The 21,143-nt window shown below is 33.4% G+C and overlaps 1 protein-coding gene across 14 annotated transcripts in view; it reads right to left on the bottom strand.

Moving 5' to 3' along the window:
* Positions 1-21,143, bottom strand: part of AHI1 (Abelson helper integration site 1) — a 209,111-nt gene that overhangs the window by 119,126 nt on the left and 68,842 nt on the right. For all 14 annotated transcript variants that reach the window (XR_010140352.1, XR_010140353.1, XM_024248789.3 and 11 more), the window contains 3 exons: positions 20,683-20,813; positions 19,215-19,355; positions 4,125-4,321 (listed from right to left, as the gene is read on the bottom strand). Coding sequence is in view for 12 of the 14 variants with exons in the window: in XM_024248789.3 (XP_024104557.1) it covers positions 4,125-4,321; positions 19,215-19,355; positions 20,683-20,813 (469 nt within the window). In the remaining 2 variants the exon portion in view is untranslated. The remainder of the gene's footprint in view (positions 1-4,124; positions 4,322-19,214; positions 19,356-20,682; positions 20,814-21,143) is intronic.

Here is a 21,143-nt window from a genome sequence, read left to right on the forward strand (position 1 = left end):
TACCATAATTTATTAGAAAAACATTCCTATTGTAATAACAAATAAATAAAAAAAGGAATTTGGGGTCTACTGAAATACAATGGCAAGAAACAAGAGAAAAGGCATAATGACAAAAGGTGGGAATTCAGTCAACCTAAATGTTTGCAAAATATAGAATGAGGCTGCCATGGAATAAAGACGACACTTTGTTTTTATTCCCATACATACTATGTACATTCTGAAAGAAAATACATTGCAGATATCATCAGAAAAATAAATTCAGTGAATTCTCTCAACAATGGAAAAATAATGGTTTTTTAAAACCAAAGCAAAACTTTCATTTCCAAAGGCAGCTTCTATCTACCTCAATACCAAAGCAGACATATTCTCTAAATAATTTTAAAAAGAAAAGATACGGTAAAAGCCAAATAAAGTAATAATTCGAAGTAAATTTTTTTATAATAAATTATCAATTTGCTTCTCTCTTGCCTTTGATTTCATTTCTTAAAAAACATTCTTCTGCCGGGCACAGTGGCTCATGCCTGTAATCCCAGCACTTTGGGAGGCCGAGGTGGGCGAATCACAAGGTCAGGAGATCGAGACCATCCTGGCTAACACGGTGAAACCCCGTCTCTAATAAAAATACAAAAAATTAGCCTACTAAAAATACAAAAAAAAATTAGCCGGGCATGGTGGCAGGCGCCTGTAGTCCCAGCTACTTGGGAGGCTGAGGCAGGAGAATGGCGTGAACCCAGGAGGCAGAGCTTGCAGTGAACTGAGATCGCGCCACTGCACCCCAGTCTGGGCGACAGAGTGAGACTCCATCTCAAAAAAAAAAAAAACATTTTTCTGATTTTATTTTTCCTTTACATCTACTTTCTTTAGTTCTTACATCCTTTCATTTATCTGAGGATGACAGGTATATAAAATGAAATCAGAAAAAAGCTACAAGACTTAGGTGATTCCAGGATGTTAAGTTTTACAGAATAAAGATGGATAGACTGTAGGAAACTTGTTTTTATAAATCTGTTGGTGAGTTGTTTTTATGCCTGTAGATGAAGTTACTTTGCCATGCAAGTTTTTAGACAAGGAACACATTTTCTTTTTTTTCCTGGTGAAGAAACATGTTTCTCTTCATCTTTAAAGCTCAATGTATCTATTCAGACTTCCTTTTAAAATCTGGAACAGCATGCATTATTTGATTATATTAAAAAAGTTAAAATACAAAGAACTGCAATATTGAAATAAATTTATTAATTTATAGTTACATATTCTAAAAGTTAACTAAGAAATATATATATTTTTCTATATTCCTACATTTATTCTGGGTTTAGGTTAAAATCTAAACCCAGAGATGGAATGTAATCTGCATCCTGGGACACCTTCAAGTCTCTAACTTTATAAAGAAAAGGACAGAGGAAGAGAGCACAGTCAGAACTAAAACCGTCTCAATGTAGTTCCTTGTATAGTTTAAAACTAATCAAGATCTCTATCAAGGAAGCAAGAAAAAGGATAATATTTATTAAAGAAGGTAAGAATAAAACAATGAACAAGGCTGCACAGCCCCTGTCTTCAAGGAGCTCAAAGTAATTCTAATAAAAGGACTTCCACTTAATTCTACTAAAAGTATGGTCAAAGATATTTCTCAGGATGCTTAGGCTTCTTACTACATTTGACCATTTAATCTTTGAGAAAAATTTTCTAGGAATTTTCACTAACAGAATGCTACACTACCTTTAACAAAGCATCTTCCTCCTCATCATTTTCACGATCTATTTTCCAATTTTACGGGCAATACCTGGTTTATGTGGTACTTTTCTTATGAGTAGTGAGATAGAACTTTTAAAATATGCTTATGAAACGTTTCTATCTCCTCCTTTTAGAAGAACAGTTTATTTCTTTTACCCATTTCTTTAAGATTTACTATTTTTCTTTACTGTTTAATTTTTTGCATGTTAAAAGGGCTGTTTCTTTAATACATTTTATGTAAACATTTCCCCAGGCTGGTGTTTGTTGCACATATATGTGTGTGTGTATGTTTTGTATATACACACAAATATACACATCCTTATATTTTTAAACAGAGAAATTTAAAATTCTATGTCAATAATCTATCAATATTTTGGGAGAGGATTTTCCACTGCTTTTAAAATTAGTATGTTTTCATTCATTTGAGAAATATTTGCAAGCGTATTTCCCTAGTTTTTAAAAAGATCTGGATTTTCATATTTAACTCCTTGGTAAATGAGAATTTGACTTAGGTGAGTGACCTAAGATATAGAAGTAAACGGACTGTATTTTTCAGTTAACTCATAGTTAACAAGGTTTCCCAACACCATACAAGGGAACAATTCTTCCTTTCCCCACTGATTTATCTTTCTATCTTAGTGAATTTCAATTATACTACTAGTATTATTTCAGCTTCATTATTACTTCAGCTCTTATGGAGAAGTTCAAAGATAGCTTAGTTCCTATGTAGATAACCAGTCTTTTTTTTCCCCCCATTATATCTATGATTTTTCTTTAAAAATCAAACGATTTCACTAGGATATTTCTAAGATACTGGCATCTTTTCATCAATTGGTCTGGTAATAGATACTTTCATTTTATAGATTTGGGACTTTAGCACAGGAAGGCCTTTTGTATTTGATCTTTGTTATCTCTTTTCACACATGCTGGTCTCTTTTCACACATGCTGGTCTCTAACAACACTGATCAACCATGTGCACAATCTATCTCATATTCATCTCTTCTCTCATTATCAATAATAATAACTAACATTTATCAGTGGCACTATGTATCAGACACCCTGTTAAGAGGTTTACTTTTAGGGTCTTACTGAATCTTAAAAATCCTGTAAGGTAAGAAATACTACAATCCCCATAATGGCTCATGCCTAAAATCCCAATACTCTGGGAGGCTGAGGCAAGAGGACTGCTGACTGCTTGAGGCTAGGAGTTGGAGACCAGCCTGGGCAACATACCAAGATCCTGTCTCTACAAAAAAAAATTTTTTTAATTAGCCAGGCCTGGTGGTGTGTGCCTACAGTCCCAGCTACTCAAGAGTCAGACGCGGGAGAATTGCTTGAGCCCAGGAGTTCAAGACTGCAGTGAGCAATGATCACACCACTGCATTCCAACCTGGGCCACAAAGTGAGATCCTGTCTCTAAATTAAAACAAAACAAAACAACCATAAACCACCTCATTTTATAGATGAGGAAAACTAGGTTTACTTAAACTTCTCCAGTCAAAAAGCTGGCACAGGTTGGAGCCTATGCCATTCCTATACCTAAGCAGCTGGACCCCAGAGCTACACTCTTAACCATAGTTTTCACCCATCTCTTTTTTTCTGTATTCTTGTGTGCTTCTGAAATTAGTTCTCTACGCTACACTACTGATCTGGTATTTTAAAATGTCAACTTTCTCTTTTACCATTTGCAATGAGGAATTAATTGAAGCTTACCTTTTGTTTTTCTTTAAATTCATTTTATCTTAGATGTCTTTTTAAAATCAAAATCTTGGGACTCTCATTTCTTCATTAATAGAAATTCTGTTTTCTTCTATTTTATTGAGAACACACTCTAAATATTCTGTTTCTTATAGCAAAGCATTTTAAGATATGCTTTGCCTTTACTTACTTTCCTTTTTTGGGGAAGCGGGGACACAGTCTCATTTTGTCACCCAGGCTGGAGTGCAGTGGCAGGATCTCGCCTCACTGCAACCTCTGCCTGTCGGGTTCAAGTGATTCTTGTGCCTCAGCCACCTGAGTGGCTGAGATTACAGATGTACGCCACCATGCTGGGCTGATAAAGTCACAGTTTCTCTTTCTTTCCTAGGAGATGGAGTCATACCTGCATGCTAAGTCCTAGGTGTGGTCATCTGGTTCAGAGCCCTCCCTTATCACTAGGTGCTGGGCTAGTCTTTACAGAGATATCAAGTCAGAACAGCATGATAGATTATCCTAAATTCAGGTTGTCTGTTGCAATTAAGGATTTAGGAATAAGTACCTGAAAGGAACCATAAAAGTATAGGAAGGTCTAATTTTAAGTAATTAACTTACTTCATTAAATGAATATTTATTGGCATGGCAATGTAAAACAGGATAGAAATAGTTTTAAAGTTTCAACTGCATAAAATAAACTTACTGTGACAGTTTCAAGCCTCTGTTTTACTAGCTGCATCTTTGTTGAAGAATTTTCATTGTGGACAAATTCATCAATCTGAAAAGAGCCTTGATGGGGTAGTTTTGGACAGGTACATAGGGCATCTTGACTTTGATGTATTCCAGATAATGGAAATGTTCCATTGTAGCGTTTGAACATTTCAGCCTCCTGCTGGGCAACTGAAGAAATGAATCCATAATTAGTTAAATCATCATAGCAAAAGCATAATCAAGCCCTAAAACTGTAGCATTCAACAAATAATCAGAAACTGCATAACACATCTTAAAAACTGGGTAATAATAAGACACCATGACTAGCAAAATTTGAAATTATTCGATGCTATAAAATCATAAGGCAGGAAATAGAATTTCATGTCAGGCAGCATTATAATTGAGCTGTGAAGGCCATGTAAATTGGGATGGAAGACTAAATATATGTATATAGAAAAATAATACTAAAAAATCAAAGGCATAACAGAACTAAGGGAAATGCTAAAATAATATTTATTCACAAGCCTCTCTAAAACAACTATTTTCATATTTCTGTACCCTTCTTAATTTTTACACATACATTCTATGTAAGATATCATAATGTAAATACAATTTAACATTTCTCAATTTAAATGCAAGTATTTCTTATATTTCTACAATGACGTAATTTTCATTATTAAATGTTTTTACAGTGTCTCATTTAATGAAGCGCCGTAATTTTTTTTACACATTCTCTTATACTGAATACAGTTGGCCCTCTGTATCTGTGGCTTCCCTATCCATGAATTCAACCAACTATGGATAAAAAATATTCAGAAAAAAACAATAATACTATAAAAAATACAGTAATGATAACTATTTACATAGCATTTATACTATATTAGGTATTATAAGTAATCTATAGATGATTCCAAGTATGAGAGAAGATGTCCACAGACTATATGCAAAAACTATGACATTTTATATAAGTGACTTTAGCATCCATAGATTTTTGGTATCCCCAGGGGTTCTGGAACCAGTCCTCTATAGATAACAAGAGATAACTCTACTTATAGTGTTTTCTGTTCTCCCTTATAGATCATGCAAGAATAATTACTTTCATAGCTGACTTTGTTTCTTAACATAATTCTTGTTTTGGATTTAATTCTCTAGAGTGACGAAGATGGCTCAAAGGGTGAATGTTTTGATGATGATTGATGATGATGATGATAACGAGCATGGTAGCATCTGTGCTGCACTTTGTATTTTTTGGGGTGCTATCACATACATTACCGCATTTGATCATTTAAAACACATGAACTTGAAAAATTTTAAATGTCTGTCTATATACACAAAGGAGAAAAAATATATAAACTCATCATTTAAAAAAGTATTTCCTTAATTATATAATCTTGAAATGGAAAGCCTTCCTAAACATGACATGAAAGAAAGAAATCTCAAAACAGGGATTCATAATATGGAATCAATGGATGAACCTTCAGGGAGTCTATGGACTACTGAAATTACTATGGAAATGTGAGTGTGTTTATATAAGCGTTTCTGGAAAGCAGATTCATAATTTTTATCAGGTTATCCATCGAAGGATTACATGAGTCAGAAAAGGTTAATAATTGTCAACATTCTTATGGACCAATGAACAGATTTTGTAACATGAACATTTAAAGAGTCTTCATTAAAATAAAAAAACTGGCCAGGCACAGTGTCTCATGCCTTAATCCTGGCACTCTGGGAGGCTGAGGTGGGAGGATCACCTGAGCCTAGAAGTTTGAGACCAGCCCTGGCAAGACAATGAGACCCTGTCGCTATAAAAAATTGAAAAATTAACCGGGCAGGGTGCCATGTGCCTGTAGTTTCCAGCTACTGAGGAGGCTGAGGTGGGTGGGAGGATTGCTTGAGACTGGAAGTCAAGGCTGCCACTGCACTCCAGTGAAGACTGGATGACAGAGCTAATGTGATTTTTAAATCATATTTAAGACTTAAATATATAAATAAACTACCACAACAAAAATCAAAAAGGAAATAATGTAATAGGGTTCTTCCATTTCTGACCAAAATGGAGTAGGGACTAGATTTACTCTGCTGCTCGAAACTACCAAAAAATGGACAAACTGTATAAAAGAAAAAAAAAAACAGTTTTTGCAGACATGATTGTCTAGGTAGAGCTAAAGTGGAGCAAGGCAAGTGAGGCACACAGGCAGCAAAATTTAAGGAGGTTCTCACTCTGAGGTCCTGGCTCCATATCTGTGTAAAAATTCTAAATGGAATCTAAAAAAACAAGGCACTAGAATTGACTTTAGCAATGTTTGTAGGATTGAGATCAAAACACAAAAATTATCTATATGTCTATATACAAGCAATTAAGAACCAAAAATGGAAATTAAAAAAATATATATGCCATTTACTATGGCATTAAAAAACGTGACAAACTTTGGGGAAAAAAAGGAGAAAGATGTGAAAGACCTGTATACTGAAAACCAAAAATACTGCTGAGAGAAACTGACAAAGCAATTTGTCATTGTGTTCATGGGGTGGCATACTCAATATTGGTAAGATGTAAATTCTCCCCAAATGATCTGTAGATTCAATGCAGTCCCACTCAAAATTCCAGCAGGTTATTTTTGGAGAAATTGTAAAATAAATTCTAAAATCGACATGGAAATTAATATTACGTAGAACAGCCAAAACAACTTTGAAAAAGAAAAGAATACCTGACTTCAAATCTTATAAAGCTACAGTAATCCACACAGTTTGCTACTGGCATAAAGATAAACAAACAGATCAAAAGAATAGTATAGAGTGCCCAGGGTGTATAGACGAAGTACAAAGGCCATTCAGTGGAGAAAAGACAGTTTTTCCAACAAATGGTGTTAGAATAGTTGGATATTCATATGTGAAAAAGATGAACTTTGATCCATACTTTACAACATGTACAAAAGTAACTCAAAATGGACCACAATCTAAACGTAAAACCCAAAGCTATAAGACTTCTAGAAAAAAACAGAGAACACCTTTGTGAGCTTGGGTTAGGCAAAGATTTCTTAGATACAACACTAAAATGCATAAAAGAACAAGCTGATAATTTGAACTTCATCAAAATCTCAAACTTCTGTTCTTTAAACTGTCAAGACAATTAGAAAACAAACCAGACTGGGGGGAAATACCTGCAAATCATATGCCTGATAAAATACTTGTATACACAAAACACAAAGAAATCTCAAAACTCAATAATCAGAAAACAAACAGGACAATTTAAAAAATGGACAAAAGATTTGAAAAGACAATTTACTGAAGAAGTTATATGGATGACAAATAAGCATGCAAAAAAAGGTGCTCAGTATCATTAGTCATTAGGGAAAAGCAAATTAAAACCACAATAAAATAGCACTGCATGTATATTAGAATGGCTAAAATTCAAAAGATTGGCCATTTCAAAGTTGGCAAGTACACTGATACACTAATGGTGGGAATGTTAAATGTTAAATGGCGCAACCACTTTAGAAAATAGTCTGGCAGCTTCTTAAGAAGTCAAACATACATCTGCAATATGATCCAGCCCTTCTGCTCCTAGAAATTTGTCCAAGAGAAATGAAAGCATATGTCCATACAAAGACTTGTATGTGAATATTTGGAGCAGCTTTATTTGTAATAGCTAAAAGCTGGTTACAACCCCAATGTCCATTGACAGGTGAATGGATAAACAAACTGTGGCACAGCCATACAATTAAACAACACCCAACAATATAAAGAATAAACTATTGATAAATGCTAAAACACAGATTTATCAAAGTAATTATAAGTGAAAGGAGCCAGATAAAAAAAGAGTACATGGTATATACAGTTTCACTTATATACAATTCTGGAAAATGCAAACTAATTTATAGTGGTTGCCTGGGATAAGGGTGAGGAAGGAACAGAACACAAAAGGGCACAAAGTAACTTCTGGGGATGAAATATGTTCATTATCTTGATTGAGGCAATAGTCTCCCAGGTTTATAAATGCCTAAACTTATCAGATAGTACATTTAAATATGTTCAGTTTATAATATGTCAATTATACCTCAATAAAGCCATTCACCAAAAAAGGCAAATGACAAAATTGTAACGAAAGGGGTAATTAATCTTACTATGCAGAGTTCTCATGAAATCCATTAAAAATTAATAATCAAACAGAAAAATAGGCAAAGAACCATTAAAGAAAATTCACAAAAGAACTATGTGTCCAATAAAAATATATTTAACTTCACTAAAAATTAAAGCAATTAGTAATAAAAATGCAAATTAGAAAGTGCCTTTTTTTTTTTTTTGCCTGTTTAACTGACCCATTGTACCTCAAGACATTATTTCCTGAGGAATGTAAGGGTAGCTAGTGTGTACTGAAGCACTATCTAAATGTTGAAAAAGATATAACGGTATAATTGTGCAACAACAGTTGTTTAAACTACGGTGTATTCATTTAATGAAAGGGAATTTAGCCACTAAAATTATGTATAGAAATGTAATTATCACAATGGAAAACTGCTCATAATATATTACTCACTGGAAAAAATAATTTATAAAACAATATAGACAGTATATACAAAAGGACGACCACTTTTTCAAGTTATCGGCCTTGGTTTCACGAACTATGAGTCTGAGATGACGCATATAAACAATATTAGGTATTTGATCTTTATATTCATGCACTATTTCATTCAGGCACTCTAAATGAAGAACAGCTCAATAATAATTGGTGTTCTCTCCCTGCTAGTGAGTACCAAAGGATATTATCAAGAGAGAAGACCTGCTTACACTCCACTCTTTTAGTGATGTACATTCCTCAATACTAATTACTGTTTTTAAACAGAAGTGTAGCCATTTCTCTGTAGATTGTTGTGGATTTGACTATTATTTTTCATTACACATTTTGAACTTTTCTCCAAAACAATCAGAACACTTATGACCCTCAACTATTCAAAGACTGCTTACAGAACAAGAGAAACTTTAAAGCTGTAAAAGAAAATAAGTGCTCCATGAACTGGAATTTGGAACATTTAACATTAGTAGGTGGGTTTCAGGAATAAATAAATAAACAAATGCATATCATGTTTCATGATCTTGGTCTTATTTGCTTTTTAAAATTGTCCTTTCAACATTTAATTGTGTTTTGCTGCTATGAATGGAAAATAAAACTGGGTTTAATTATTTAATGACATTTTTTAACTCCCTATATTTTCTCTGAGATTGTGTACCTACCAACCATGATTTCATTTTAATTTGAGTGAGCGAACATGCATAGAAATGGCCCAGAAGCACATACACCTATGTAAGCAACAGTTACATAGGTTAGTAAGATTTCAGTATTTTTCATTTTACTCTTTTTGTCAAACTATTTTCTAAGTATTATAATATGCTAAACATGTATTATTTTTCTTTCTTAAAAATGACATTTTTAACTGGAAAAAAAAGTAACAAAAAGCAGAGCCTAATTATTACTCTTTCTTATTTTTCCAGGTATTAATATGCCTTTCAGAAGGATTAAAATGGCCCAGATGGAAGCCGATAACACAAATAAATACAAACAATTATGAATACTTGTTCTTGTCATCTAAAGGAAATTTTCTATATAAAAGCCAACTGACTGGTATTCAAGGGGTCAAATTAAACACCCTATTTTATCTTTAACACCTTTAGTTCTGTGAAGGCAGCCACAAAAAAATCTGCAGAAATATTCATAAAGACTTAGTTTCTCAGATACTAGAAACAGAAGCTGTTCACAAGTTCTTGTGCTCTTCCCCCTCCTCCAGCCTCCACAAATACATACATCAACTTGTATCAGACTATATAGATTTCATTGTAAAATATTAATAGGATTTAATAATGACTTCTGATATTCCTTCAAGCTCTATGCTTTTAATATTTCAGGGGTTTCTAAAACACTTTGACATAGGCCACGGTTAGAGTATAATTTTGCAATTAAATAACTCTATTTCTTCACTTTGTCATTACTTTTTGTGTTAATTTAACTTTGCATATTTAAAATTTAGCTCTCATCTAACCTGATATGTTTAAAACTCATAATTTTAACAGTCTCACTCCCATCTTTTCCTCACTTTTTGAAGAGCTGTCATGTACCATGCACTAAGCAGATTCTGGGAATACAGACACTGGCCCCACTTGAGGTTTCGACCTTCTGAAGGAGAATAAATTACTGCAAGGTGCTAAGTGGTACAGCAGAGGAATGCACAGATGATGAGAGCACAGAGATGGCAACTACATTTGCTTAAAGAAATGTTATATCCATCAAAATCCTTCTAAATTTACTTCTAATAGGTTATCATTTGGGATTCAAAATTTTACAAAATTAAAAAATTCTTAGAATGTTTTTATGATGGAAAATCCTTTGATTTATATAATAAGCTTGGTGCTTTTGTGTATGTTCTTGAGTTAAACAATTATGAAAAAATAATGTGGTTTTCTCAAGAGATTTTTATCTTTATAGGAGGAAGGATGGAGGAAATAAGATATTTTAATCCACTGCCCTTTGCATTTGAAGCAAATGCAAACTTTGCTATTATTACAATCTATGTACTTACATTATTGACTTTATAATAAAGTCAACCTGGAATCACAACATATTCTTTCTCTTACATTATATTAACAATAAGGTTCCCCTTTGGTTCACCATTTAATTCCTTTGTTCAAGACATTTCATTATATATAGCCCTGTTACTTTATATGGTCATCTTACTGGATACCTAATTTCTTTAGCTATAAACTATTATATTTCCAGTTATAATATCATCCCTATAAGCTGGTAGTTCTACTTATTTAGTTTCCCAGCATTTAGCAGTTATATAGCATTCTCCTTCTCTAACATCTGCAGTGAATGTTCAAGACTTATGATTTTTTTTTTTTGTATTTTATCTGGCCTGACTTGTTCTTCCTTCAGCTATCTTGAGATACTGAGTTGATGGATCCAAGAAGTTCTATAGACTTAACACTTCAATTCTGGTAGCCTGTGTTTCAGGGCCTGTTGGCAATTCTATATTTCCTTGACATACCTTGTAAATCAATTAGAACTTTGAAGTATTACTAACAAAACTGTTCAAAATCTATACAGTAATGTGTAGCAGATTCAAGTCTCACAGTCAAACAAATGAGACAGCATCTACCAACATCTGGCAAATTGATTAGCTGGATATCAAAATTGAATCAACTATCTGCAAATCCCCTGCAGTACATGCTATTCTGCTCTTGTTGGTTCCTATTCCATTATCAATCATCACACAGAATGTTATCCAACTGAAAATGTGTCATACATACCCTGCTATAGAGAATAGCTACAATTTCCCGACTGCAGCCTAGTTCATGAACTCTAATAACACAGGCATTACTCAGAGATATGGCAGGTTTGGTTTCAGACTACTGCAATAAAGCATATATCTCAATAAAGAAAGTCATATGTTTTTAATTTTCTAGTGCTTATAAAAGTTATGTTTACACTATACTGTAGTCTATTAAGTACACAATAGCATTATGTTTAAAATATCAATGCATTTACCTTAAAAACTACTTTATTGCTAAAAAATGCTAACAATCATCTATGTCTTCAGTTAATCGTAATCTTTTTGCTGATGGAGGGTCTTGCTTTAATGTTAATCAAGGGTCTGCTGACTGATAAATGGGGTGGTTGCTGAAGGCTGGGGTGGCTGTGGCATTTTACACAACAATGAAATTTGCTGCACTGATTGGCTCTTACTTTCACGAAAGATTTCTCTGTAGCATGTGATGCTATTTGATAGCATTTTACCCACAGAAATTGTGTCCTCTCAAACCTTGCCATTGCTCTACCAACTAAATATATGGAATTTCCTAAATCCTTTGTTGTCATCTCAACAATGTTCACAGCATCTTCACCAGGAGTAGATTCTGTCTGAAGAAACTACTTTCTTTGCTCATCTATAAAAAACAACTCATCCATTCTAGTTTGATCATGAGATTGCAGTAATTCATTCGTATCTTCAGGCTCTACTTCTAATTCTAGTTCTCTTGCTATTTTCACCAAATCTGCAGTCACTTCCCTCATTGAAGTCTTGAAGCCCTCAGAGTCATCCATGGGAGCTGGAATACACTTCTTCCAAACTTCTGTTAGTGTCCATATTTTGACTTCCTCTTATGAATCATGAATGTTCTTACTGGCATTTAGAAAGGTGAATCCTTTCCAGGTTTTCAATGTACTTTGCCCAGCTTCATCAGAGGAATCACTATCTATGTCAGCTATGGACTTATGAAATGTATTCCTTAAATACTAAGACGTGAAAGTCAAAATTACTCCTTGATCCATGTCTTCTCCTCTCTAGCTGTGAAACTACTGGAAGGCATCTTCCTCCAATAGAAAGCTGCTTCATCTCCATTGAAAATCTGTGGTTTACTGTAGCCACCTTCATCAATGATCTCAGCTAGATCTTCTGGATAACTTGCTACAGCTTCTAGATCATCACTTGTTGCTTCACCTTGCACTTTAATGTTATGGAGATGGTTACCTTCCTTAAACCTCATGAATGAGCCGCTGCTAGTTTCAAACTTTTCTCCTGCAGCTACCTCACCTCTCGCAGCCTTCATAGACTTTAAGAGAGTTAGAGGCCTTGCTCTAGATTAGGCTCTGGCATAAGAGGGTACGGTGGCTGGTTTGAACTTCTATCCAGATCACTAAAACTTTGTCCATATCAGCAATAAGGCTGTTTTACTTTCCTGTCATTTGTGTGTTCACTGATGAAGAACTTTTACTTTGCATTCACAACTTGGCTAACTATATGGCACAAAAGTCGTAGCTTTTGCCCTATCTCAGCTTTCCCCATGCCTTCTTCACTGAGCTCAATCACTTCTACCTTTCTATTTATAATGAGAAATGTACAATTCTTCCTTTCACTTGAATACTTAAAAGGCCACTGCAGGGTTATTAACTGGCCTAATTTCAATATGTGTCTCAGAGAATAGGGAGGCCTGAAGAGAGGGAGAGAAACGGGAGAATGGCTGGTGGGTGGGGCAGTCAGAACACTTACAACATTTATCAATTAAGTTTGCCATCTTACATGGGTATAGTTTGTAGTGCCCCAAAGCAATTACAATTGTAACATCAAAAAGCACTCACCACAGATCACCATAACAGACATAACAATGAAAAGGTTTGAAATATTTTGAGAGCTACGAAAATGTGACAGAGAGACACAAAGTGAGCACACAATGTTGGAAAAATGGCACCAATAGACTGGCTTAACATAGAATTGCCACAAACCTTCAATTTGTAGAAAACGCAATATCTATGAAGCATAATAAAGCAAACATCAGTAAAACAAGGTATGCCTGTATTTATGCTTCATGCCTCATTTTATAGTTTCATTTTATCCTTTGATAAAAATATTGACATAAAATAGAATATATGCTATTCTAATTTTACAAGCGGAACAAAACAAGTGCAGAAAGGTAAATTATTTGATCAGGGTCAAATAGAGAGTGGTAGTATTTTGTCTAGAATGCCAGTGCTCTCTTACTCCAGTCTTTATTGTTGTCTATTTTACATCATATCATTCATGCATTAGTGCAATTAAAAACACCACTGTAAACATTTAAAAAAAAAGTCTTAAAGAGGAATTCAGGGCTCTGGTTTATGCTCAAAACTATCAAGTTGACTAAGTTTTCCATATGTCTTGAGTTCTTGAATGATACAAACTTTCCTATCAAAGTACCTATTATGTGAATAATATTAAAATAGGTACTTCAGCATATAACCAAGAAACAGGTAGTTTTGGCATGTCTTAAAATGTGGCATTTCTATCTTTTAATTTCTCCTACCAGGCTAAAAATAAATATTTAAAATTCTGCCCTACTATTAGGTATATTTTAATGACATAATCTTGTATGAGAATTATGTTATCTGAATGTGCTTTTGAATTATTCATAAGTATTACAAATGAATGCCATATAGAACATAGAAAACAAATGTATTTCTATATTTGTAGATGTATTGTATGTACATGGTATTGCAAATGAATACATACAAACAGCTATCTCCAATATAGAAAACCACTACATTTTACCTATATTGTACATAAAACTGTGGATATTAAATTTATTTTTACTAGACATTATCTGATTTCAAAAATATTGTAAAAGGAGTTATATTAAAATGTAATGAGGCCAGGCATGGTGGCTCACGCCTGTAATCCCAGCACTTTGGGAGGCCAAGGTGGGCAGATCACTTGAGACCAGGCCTAGGGTTGTCTCAAACATAGCAAAACCCTGTTTCTACAAAAAATACACACACGAAATTAGTCGAGTATCCTGTGGTCCCAGCTACTCAGGAGGCTGAGGTGGGAGGACTGCTTGAACCCAGGAGGTTGAGGCCGCAGTGAGCTGTGATTGTGCTACTGCACTCCAGCTTGGGTGACAGAGCAGAGACCGTGTCTCAAGAAAAAAAAAAAATTAATGCTATAAACTAAAGAATATTTGTATTTTAAACTATATTGAGAACATAATGGCTTATTACATCATAATTATGTTACTCCTCAAAGTTTTATTTTTATGTACGTATGTATGTATGTATGTTTGTATGTATATATGTATGTATGTAGAGATGAGGTCTCACTATGTTGCTCAGGCTGGTCTCAAACTCCTGGCCTCAAGCGATCCTCCTGCCTCAGCCTCCCAAAGTGCTGAGATTACAGGTGTGAGCCACCACACCCAGCCACCCCCCACATTTTTAAGGGAGTGAACTATTAATAATACTAGATAAGCAAACTTCCTTTCTTAAGGGGTTCTCCTAAATGTTGAAATTGAAAACCAACAACACATTTTACCATAGGAATATTTAGCTACTTTTTAAATTTACTTCTTGATCAGGAAATGCAAGGACTAAATAAGTGCCTAAGACAGATAGCTTAATGCATTGAGAACATGGACTCTGGAGTCAGCTTAGAACAAAATGGTGGCTTTACACCAACTGTGTTACTTTAGGAAAATTATTGTTCTCTCTGTGCCTCCATTTCATCATCTGCAAAATGAGGATAATAATGGGATCTACAATGAAGAGTTTTAGAAGGATGGTATGAGATAATATATGTAAAATGCTCATAAGATTGGTAGACATATTAAATGCTTGATAAATGTTAGCTACTACTACCACTGTTATTAGCCCCAAATTTACTGATGATGCCTCTCAGCATATATTTTTATAAAATTTAAGGAAAAAATGCTATTCTACAGGATTTGTAATTGTTAATGCCAACATTTATTCATTTATTGCATATTAGTAACATGCCAGGTACTATGTTAGACATATGGCATTCTAAATATCACATGCTTCTAGGCAATGAGCAAGTTAAATAACAAATTTTATAGGAAACTAAAGGTACATGTTGCCCTGAACTCTGGTAAAGTGTGCCACAATATAAAAAATAAGTTTGTCAACAATGACAATGTAAGCTATCATTAATTAATATGAATTGTATTAATAAAATCATGTCAGTAGTAGAAACTGCTTTTTGGTTTAAATTTCTTTGAGAGATGTGAACAACTACTTAGGAAGTACAAAGGACTAGAAAAAAGAATGGTAATCTGAGTCTGATTCCTGCGTTTCATAACACAGCTCAAATTGACACACAATAGGTGCTTAATAAAGATTTGTCTTGTCTAAGATACTACAACTATGTCTCCTCTGAACCAGAGTTAATACTCTGTTATTAACTCGGGTTAATATACTCTGGTTAATATACTCAGTATTAACTCTGGTTCAGAGGAGACATTGCCACCTAGTGAAAAATCAGCCTCATTACCTAGAATTATCAAACAATGCTGAGAACTTCTCAAATTAGACTTGACTCCACTGAAAACACTACATGCATATTTATTATGTGTCAGTATTCAGGGTAGGTACTAGTAGGAAAAAGATGAACAAGCTTCCATCTTTGCTTCTTACAAAGTATAGAAAATACAAGGAAACCACATACTCCACAGAGAAACATAGAAAAACCTGTACTGTAGAAAAAACAAGGTTTGATTATTAGACATTTAGAAACTAGTATTTCAAGAAATTTGCTGAAAAGGAAATTTAGTGTAGCAAATAAGAGCATGGACTCCAGGAGCAAACTGCATTGATTTAACGCCATGGCTCCTGTAAAGCGAGGATAACAGCCCCTATGTCATAAGATTATTGCAGAAACTTAAATATATGTAAAATGCTTAAAACAGAACCAGGAACAACGAAAATGCTATGTAAGTATTTACTAAAATTATTATTAAATTTAGAACAATATCCTAGAGACTCAGATGAATATTGATTAATAACAAAACATTAACTGAAGTCTAGCTTCATAAATTTAATTCAGTAGAAGCCGTTTCTCTGACTAGTACTCTGTTATTATGGGAATCCTAAAAGTACATTATTTGTGGTACTCTGTGACTAAATTTTGTATTACTGGATGATTAACCCTTTCAACATCAGGCAAATAAAACTGCCTTCTGAAAGTAAAAATCGTATTTCTTACCAAAAAAAGCAAAAAGTCAGTAGAATGAAAGACCCAAAAGACCACAACCTGAACATATGTTTACCAGGGAAAGATGCTTGCTAACTCTTCACAGATTTTGCTAGAACTGAAAGATGGATGATACATTTAGTTACCACTGTGGTCTCATTCACAACTTGTTTAGCTTATAAAAAAATTAAGCTTGCTCCATTTTCCTGGAAAATTATCTGATAATTTTTTTTAAACACCACTTAAAAATCTCTTAAATCTTTTGTGTTTTTTGAATTTTATGCCATTAAAATATTTATGTAAAGCCATATGTAAACTTTATTTTCAAACAAAAAATTATGAGCAAAGTATTCCTGTATTAAAAAATAAAACATAAGACAAAACTCTAATAGGTCAGTAATAAATATTACACTTTTCTTATGGATCTATACCATTCACAAGAACTCTGCTAAATCTTAGATGGCTTAAGATTACTTAACTTCTTCCTAAGCTTCCTCTTTTTAAAAATAGACAGCAACGAGTTGGGAAAATGTGTTGAAACATTTTTTAGTTTTAATTTGTTTGTAAAGGTGTGTTTGCATATCAAAAATTGTGTTTGTGATATATTGCACAAATAATTTTAATTTAATGTGCCTATTATTTGAATATTTAGATTTCTAAAATGCTCATGGAAATCCTTCCTCTTGCACATTAAGATAGTGTGGAAACAACATTATGTTTTTAATTTTATGCATTTATATTCTAATAAATTGACCTGGAAAGAAACATACTTTAATAAATAAAAGAGTGACCAACAGAGTAAAAGAGAGGAGAAAAAACTCAACTCCTTTCCATATAGAGATGCCTATCAGCATATTAAAACAGAAATTCTTATATATAGTCAAGTGTCTACTGGTTGGATGGGCATACAACCCATTTTATCTTTTGTTTTAATATTGTGCTTCTCAATTTACCTAGTACTTTCACAGTCGTGGTCTCATAGTATCTTCACAAATACCTCTCTTAGGTAGGACAGGTATTAGTACTGTAGTACCTTTTCATAGATAAGAAAATGGAGCTTCAGGAAGGCAAGAAGCTTGTGCAAGGTCACTAGAGTAACAGAATGGAGCCGAAACCCCATTTTTTTGGACTCCTAAAATGCTTAGCTCTTCCTCCTACTAGGCCTCTAGAATGGACTTCTATGCTTACTGCCTAAAAACCAAACTGGCAAACCTAACTATCCTGGGCTACTCTGATGATAAAATCCTGTCAGTGACAAAAAATAAATTGCTTTAAGAAAAGATAGAGTGGAACTTTAATGTGTATGTGTAGTGAAAATTTCAAAGGCATAAAAAACAAATTAGAAATTGAATGAAGACTATTGTAAACCTCTTAAGAGTCTGAGGAAATAACTGTGCTGCCTATTTCCTGTATAACAGTTCCAAATATAGAGTACTTTGGTATAACTCTTCATTTATGTGAAGATTTAGAGTGGGTACAAAGAGAGAACTGTTTCAGGATACTTGCTGAAACTAGACACCAGATTTGGACATTGAATGATTTGAGGAATCCATCTATTTTTTCCTATAATCAGGCAGTGTTTATTTTTGCTAATGTCTGCTTGTAATAGTAAATGGTACTGTGTTGCTTGGCAATTCTACCATTAGTAATAGAGTTCTATAAATCTGAGTATGTGTTGCAGAAATGATTTCTTCTCTATAAAATTCTTTAAAATAAGATTAAATTTTGATTTTACACATTATTTTCTAGCATAATTTACCCTGGAAGGCATAATATAATTCACGCTGTGATCAAGAACTTCAGATTTCTAACTTAATTGCCTAATGACTTAGTATTTATCACAACCATTAATCAATTCAATCTATATTAACTTAATACACTTAACTTTCCATAAGCAAATCAAAGAAACTAACAAAGACTTTTCATTTTTGTACAAGAATATATGAAGAAAATAGAAATGCAATTTTGAGAATGACAGCACTAATAGTATAATATAGAAGAGTGGAATCCTAATTTCAAGATAGAAATTAAAGAAATATATGAAAACCAGCATACATCCAAAGAATTCTTAGAATACCATACTGTCCCTGAAAAATAATGTATCCAAACTTTTTATTTCCTTATTATTTCTCAGAATGATAGAATAGCGTAATTGCGGACATGGAAGACATTAGATTTCTAATTCCAGGTGATGTTTTCACTGACGTGATTTTCCCCCTACTTTTTATGTTAAGAAACTCTCAAAACTACAATTTATTTAAACTATGTGCTTTAGTAACAACATAGGATAAAATATTAACTCAATAGTCAACTGAAAACATTAAAGATCTGTATTCCCTAAGTTTTATTTACCTTTTAAATTTAGTTAACATATTCCAAATAATTTTTAGGTGAATTCTACTTACTTAAATTGATTTACAAAGAAACTTGTGGCTAGCTTTCTGTGATTCCAACATAAGGGCACAATTGTTATGTGTACTTTTGTCAACATTTAAATTCCAGACAGATTCCCAGTTCAGTCTAAATGTAAAGGTTACTCTAAAAATTCTTTACTTATCAAGTGGTAGACTTACCATGGAAATCATAAATATACAGAAGAATTGGCTCATTTTGCCCAAATGCACAGAATGCAACCATATTTTCAAATGGATGATAAGAAATGTCTCGAATGGGTGACTTGAATGGCAAGTCAGAATACATGGCTACTTGTTCTCCTAAATAAAAAGACAGATTCAAAAATGTATATCAGAGCATATCTGTATTGATAAATCTTGTTACAAGATTATTCTGCCATTTATTAGAAAATATTTACAGCAATGATGCTCACATTATTTATGTGAAAACCTCAAATATTTAAAAATGTTTGAGTAACAATGTATTAAATTATCTTTATTTTACATTCCACTGACCCTCCTCTTTCTACTTTCTACCTCTTCATTGAGGCTTCCAAGGCACAAAATAAAGACAAAGGGCACAGATGGAAGTAGAGAGGTATATGACTCTGAGATTGGAGATTGGACAGAGCTAAGCAAACTCCAAATGACAGAGAACTCTGGGTAGAACTACGGGAGAAATTACAGGACTCTAAAACTAAAGAAACTCTAGTTGGTTGAGCTTTGGTGAAGGATTAACTTTTCCATTTTTTTTTTTTTTTTTCTCCCCAGATGCTGTTTGAGGTACCCATTTGCTTGAAAGATACCTATGACTATGGCCTAAAAGATGTCTAAAGCAGAGATCTGTGGAATCCAGGAAAATCAGTCAGGAGTCAAAAAGCAAAGAATCTAGATTCATTTATTGAAGGTGAGACTTAATGCTACTGAATTGATGCTAAAGCATCAAAACACGGTACAGGAAACAATCAAACAAAAACCTTAGTTACCTGACTAGTCAAAATGCCTAACAGAAAGAATAAAAAAAAAACAAGGAAAAAATCAAATACTGTTCATTAAAGAAATTTTAAAGTTAGTTTTACGAAATTCTCTCAATTTCTTATTAAAAACATTCATGTAGCTTTAGCTTTTCTTTTGAAAAGCAAAGGTGAGGCACAAGTGAGCTTCCCAATGTAATTGTTTATTGGAAAAAAACTGAATTGCAGTAATTCAGGCAACTTGCTATTTAAGTTTCAGACATCAAAACTTTCACAGGTATGTTTCTGTTACTAATGAAAATATAGATGTTTAACAATTTGTCTACCTAATCATATTCCAAATTCAGCTTGTAACATTTTGTGCTTTGTGTTAGTCTCCATTAAATGCTTTTCTAAGATCAGCAATGTCTCATTATAGGCCATGAGAGAACAAACCTTGAATTATAATGTGAAATTCTAAATCCATAAAGATATTAAAGCAATAGAGAACAAAATTTAATACATGTTTAGACTGTAGCTGAGTTCCTTTAAAGGCTTTCTAATCTTAAAAAACATAATTGAAAACCTGAAATCAGAATTTCCTTGAAAACTATTCCATAAAATGGTAGAATTTTCACACTTCTTCAAACCCCTGTACCTCCCCAGATGATTTTTAAAGTTCAATAAATATTCACCTGTTTCTGGGTTCCAAACATACACTATACCATCCTCACTTCCAGCAAACAGAAAAGTCCCACATGGAGTCAAAGTACTATGAATCTTCTCCCGATAATTTGCTGCTCCTACAAACTTCCTTGCTACTAATCTACAAGCAAAAAAGATTTTACAAATGTAACTGTCTTAATCATGTAAATGACTGGTGGTATAAAATCTTTTCTCTTAAATACTTAATTTCCATTCAACAAACATTTTTTGAGAATCTGTCATATGGGAGACATTCTATAATATAATGGATGCAGAATAAAGGAGAGCTAGTCCCAAGAGCCCAGGGAGTTTATAATTTAGCAAGAGAGGAGAAACATGTCAACGTAAAATAGAAGGTGGATGTAGAACGTACTGCAAAAGAAAAACAGAAGAGTTCTTTTCAAACTTGGACAAGAGAAATTAATTCTAGCTATAGAGCAAGAGAGATTAC

The sequence above is a fragment of the Pongo abelii genome, chromosome 5 (genome assembly GCF_028885655.2).
Source record: "Pongo abelii isolate AG06213 chromosome 5, NHGRI_mPonAbe1-v2.0_pri, whole genome shotgun sequence".
Lineage (NCBI taxonomy): Eukaryota > Metazoa > Chordata > Mammalia > Primates > Hominidae > Pongo > Pongo abelii.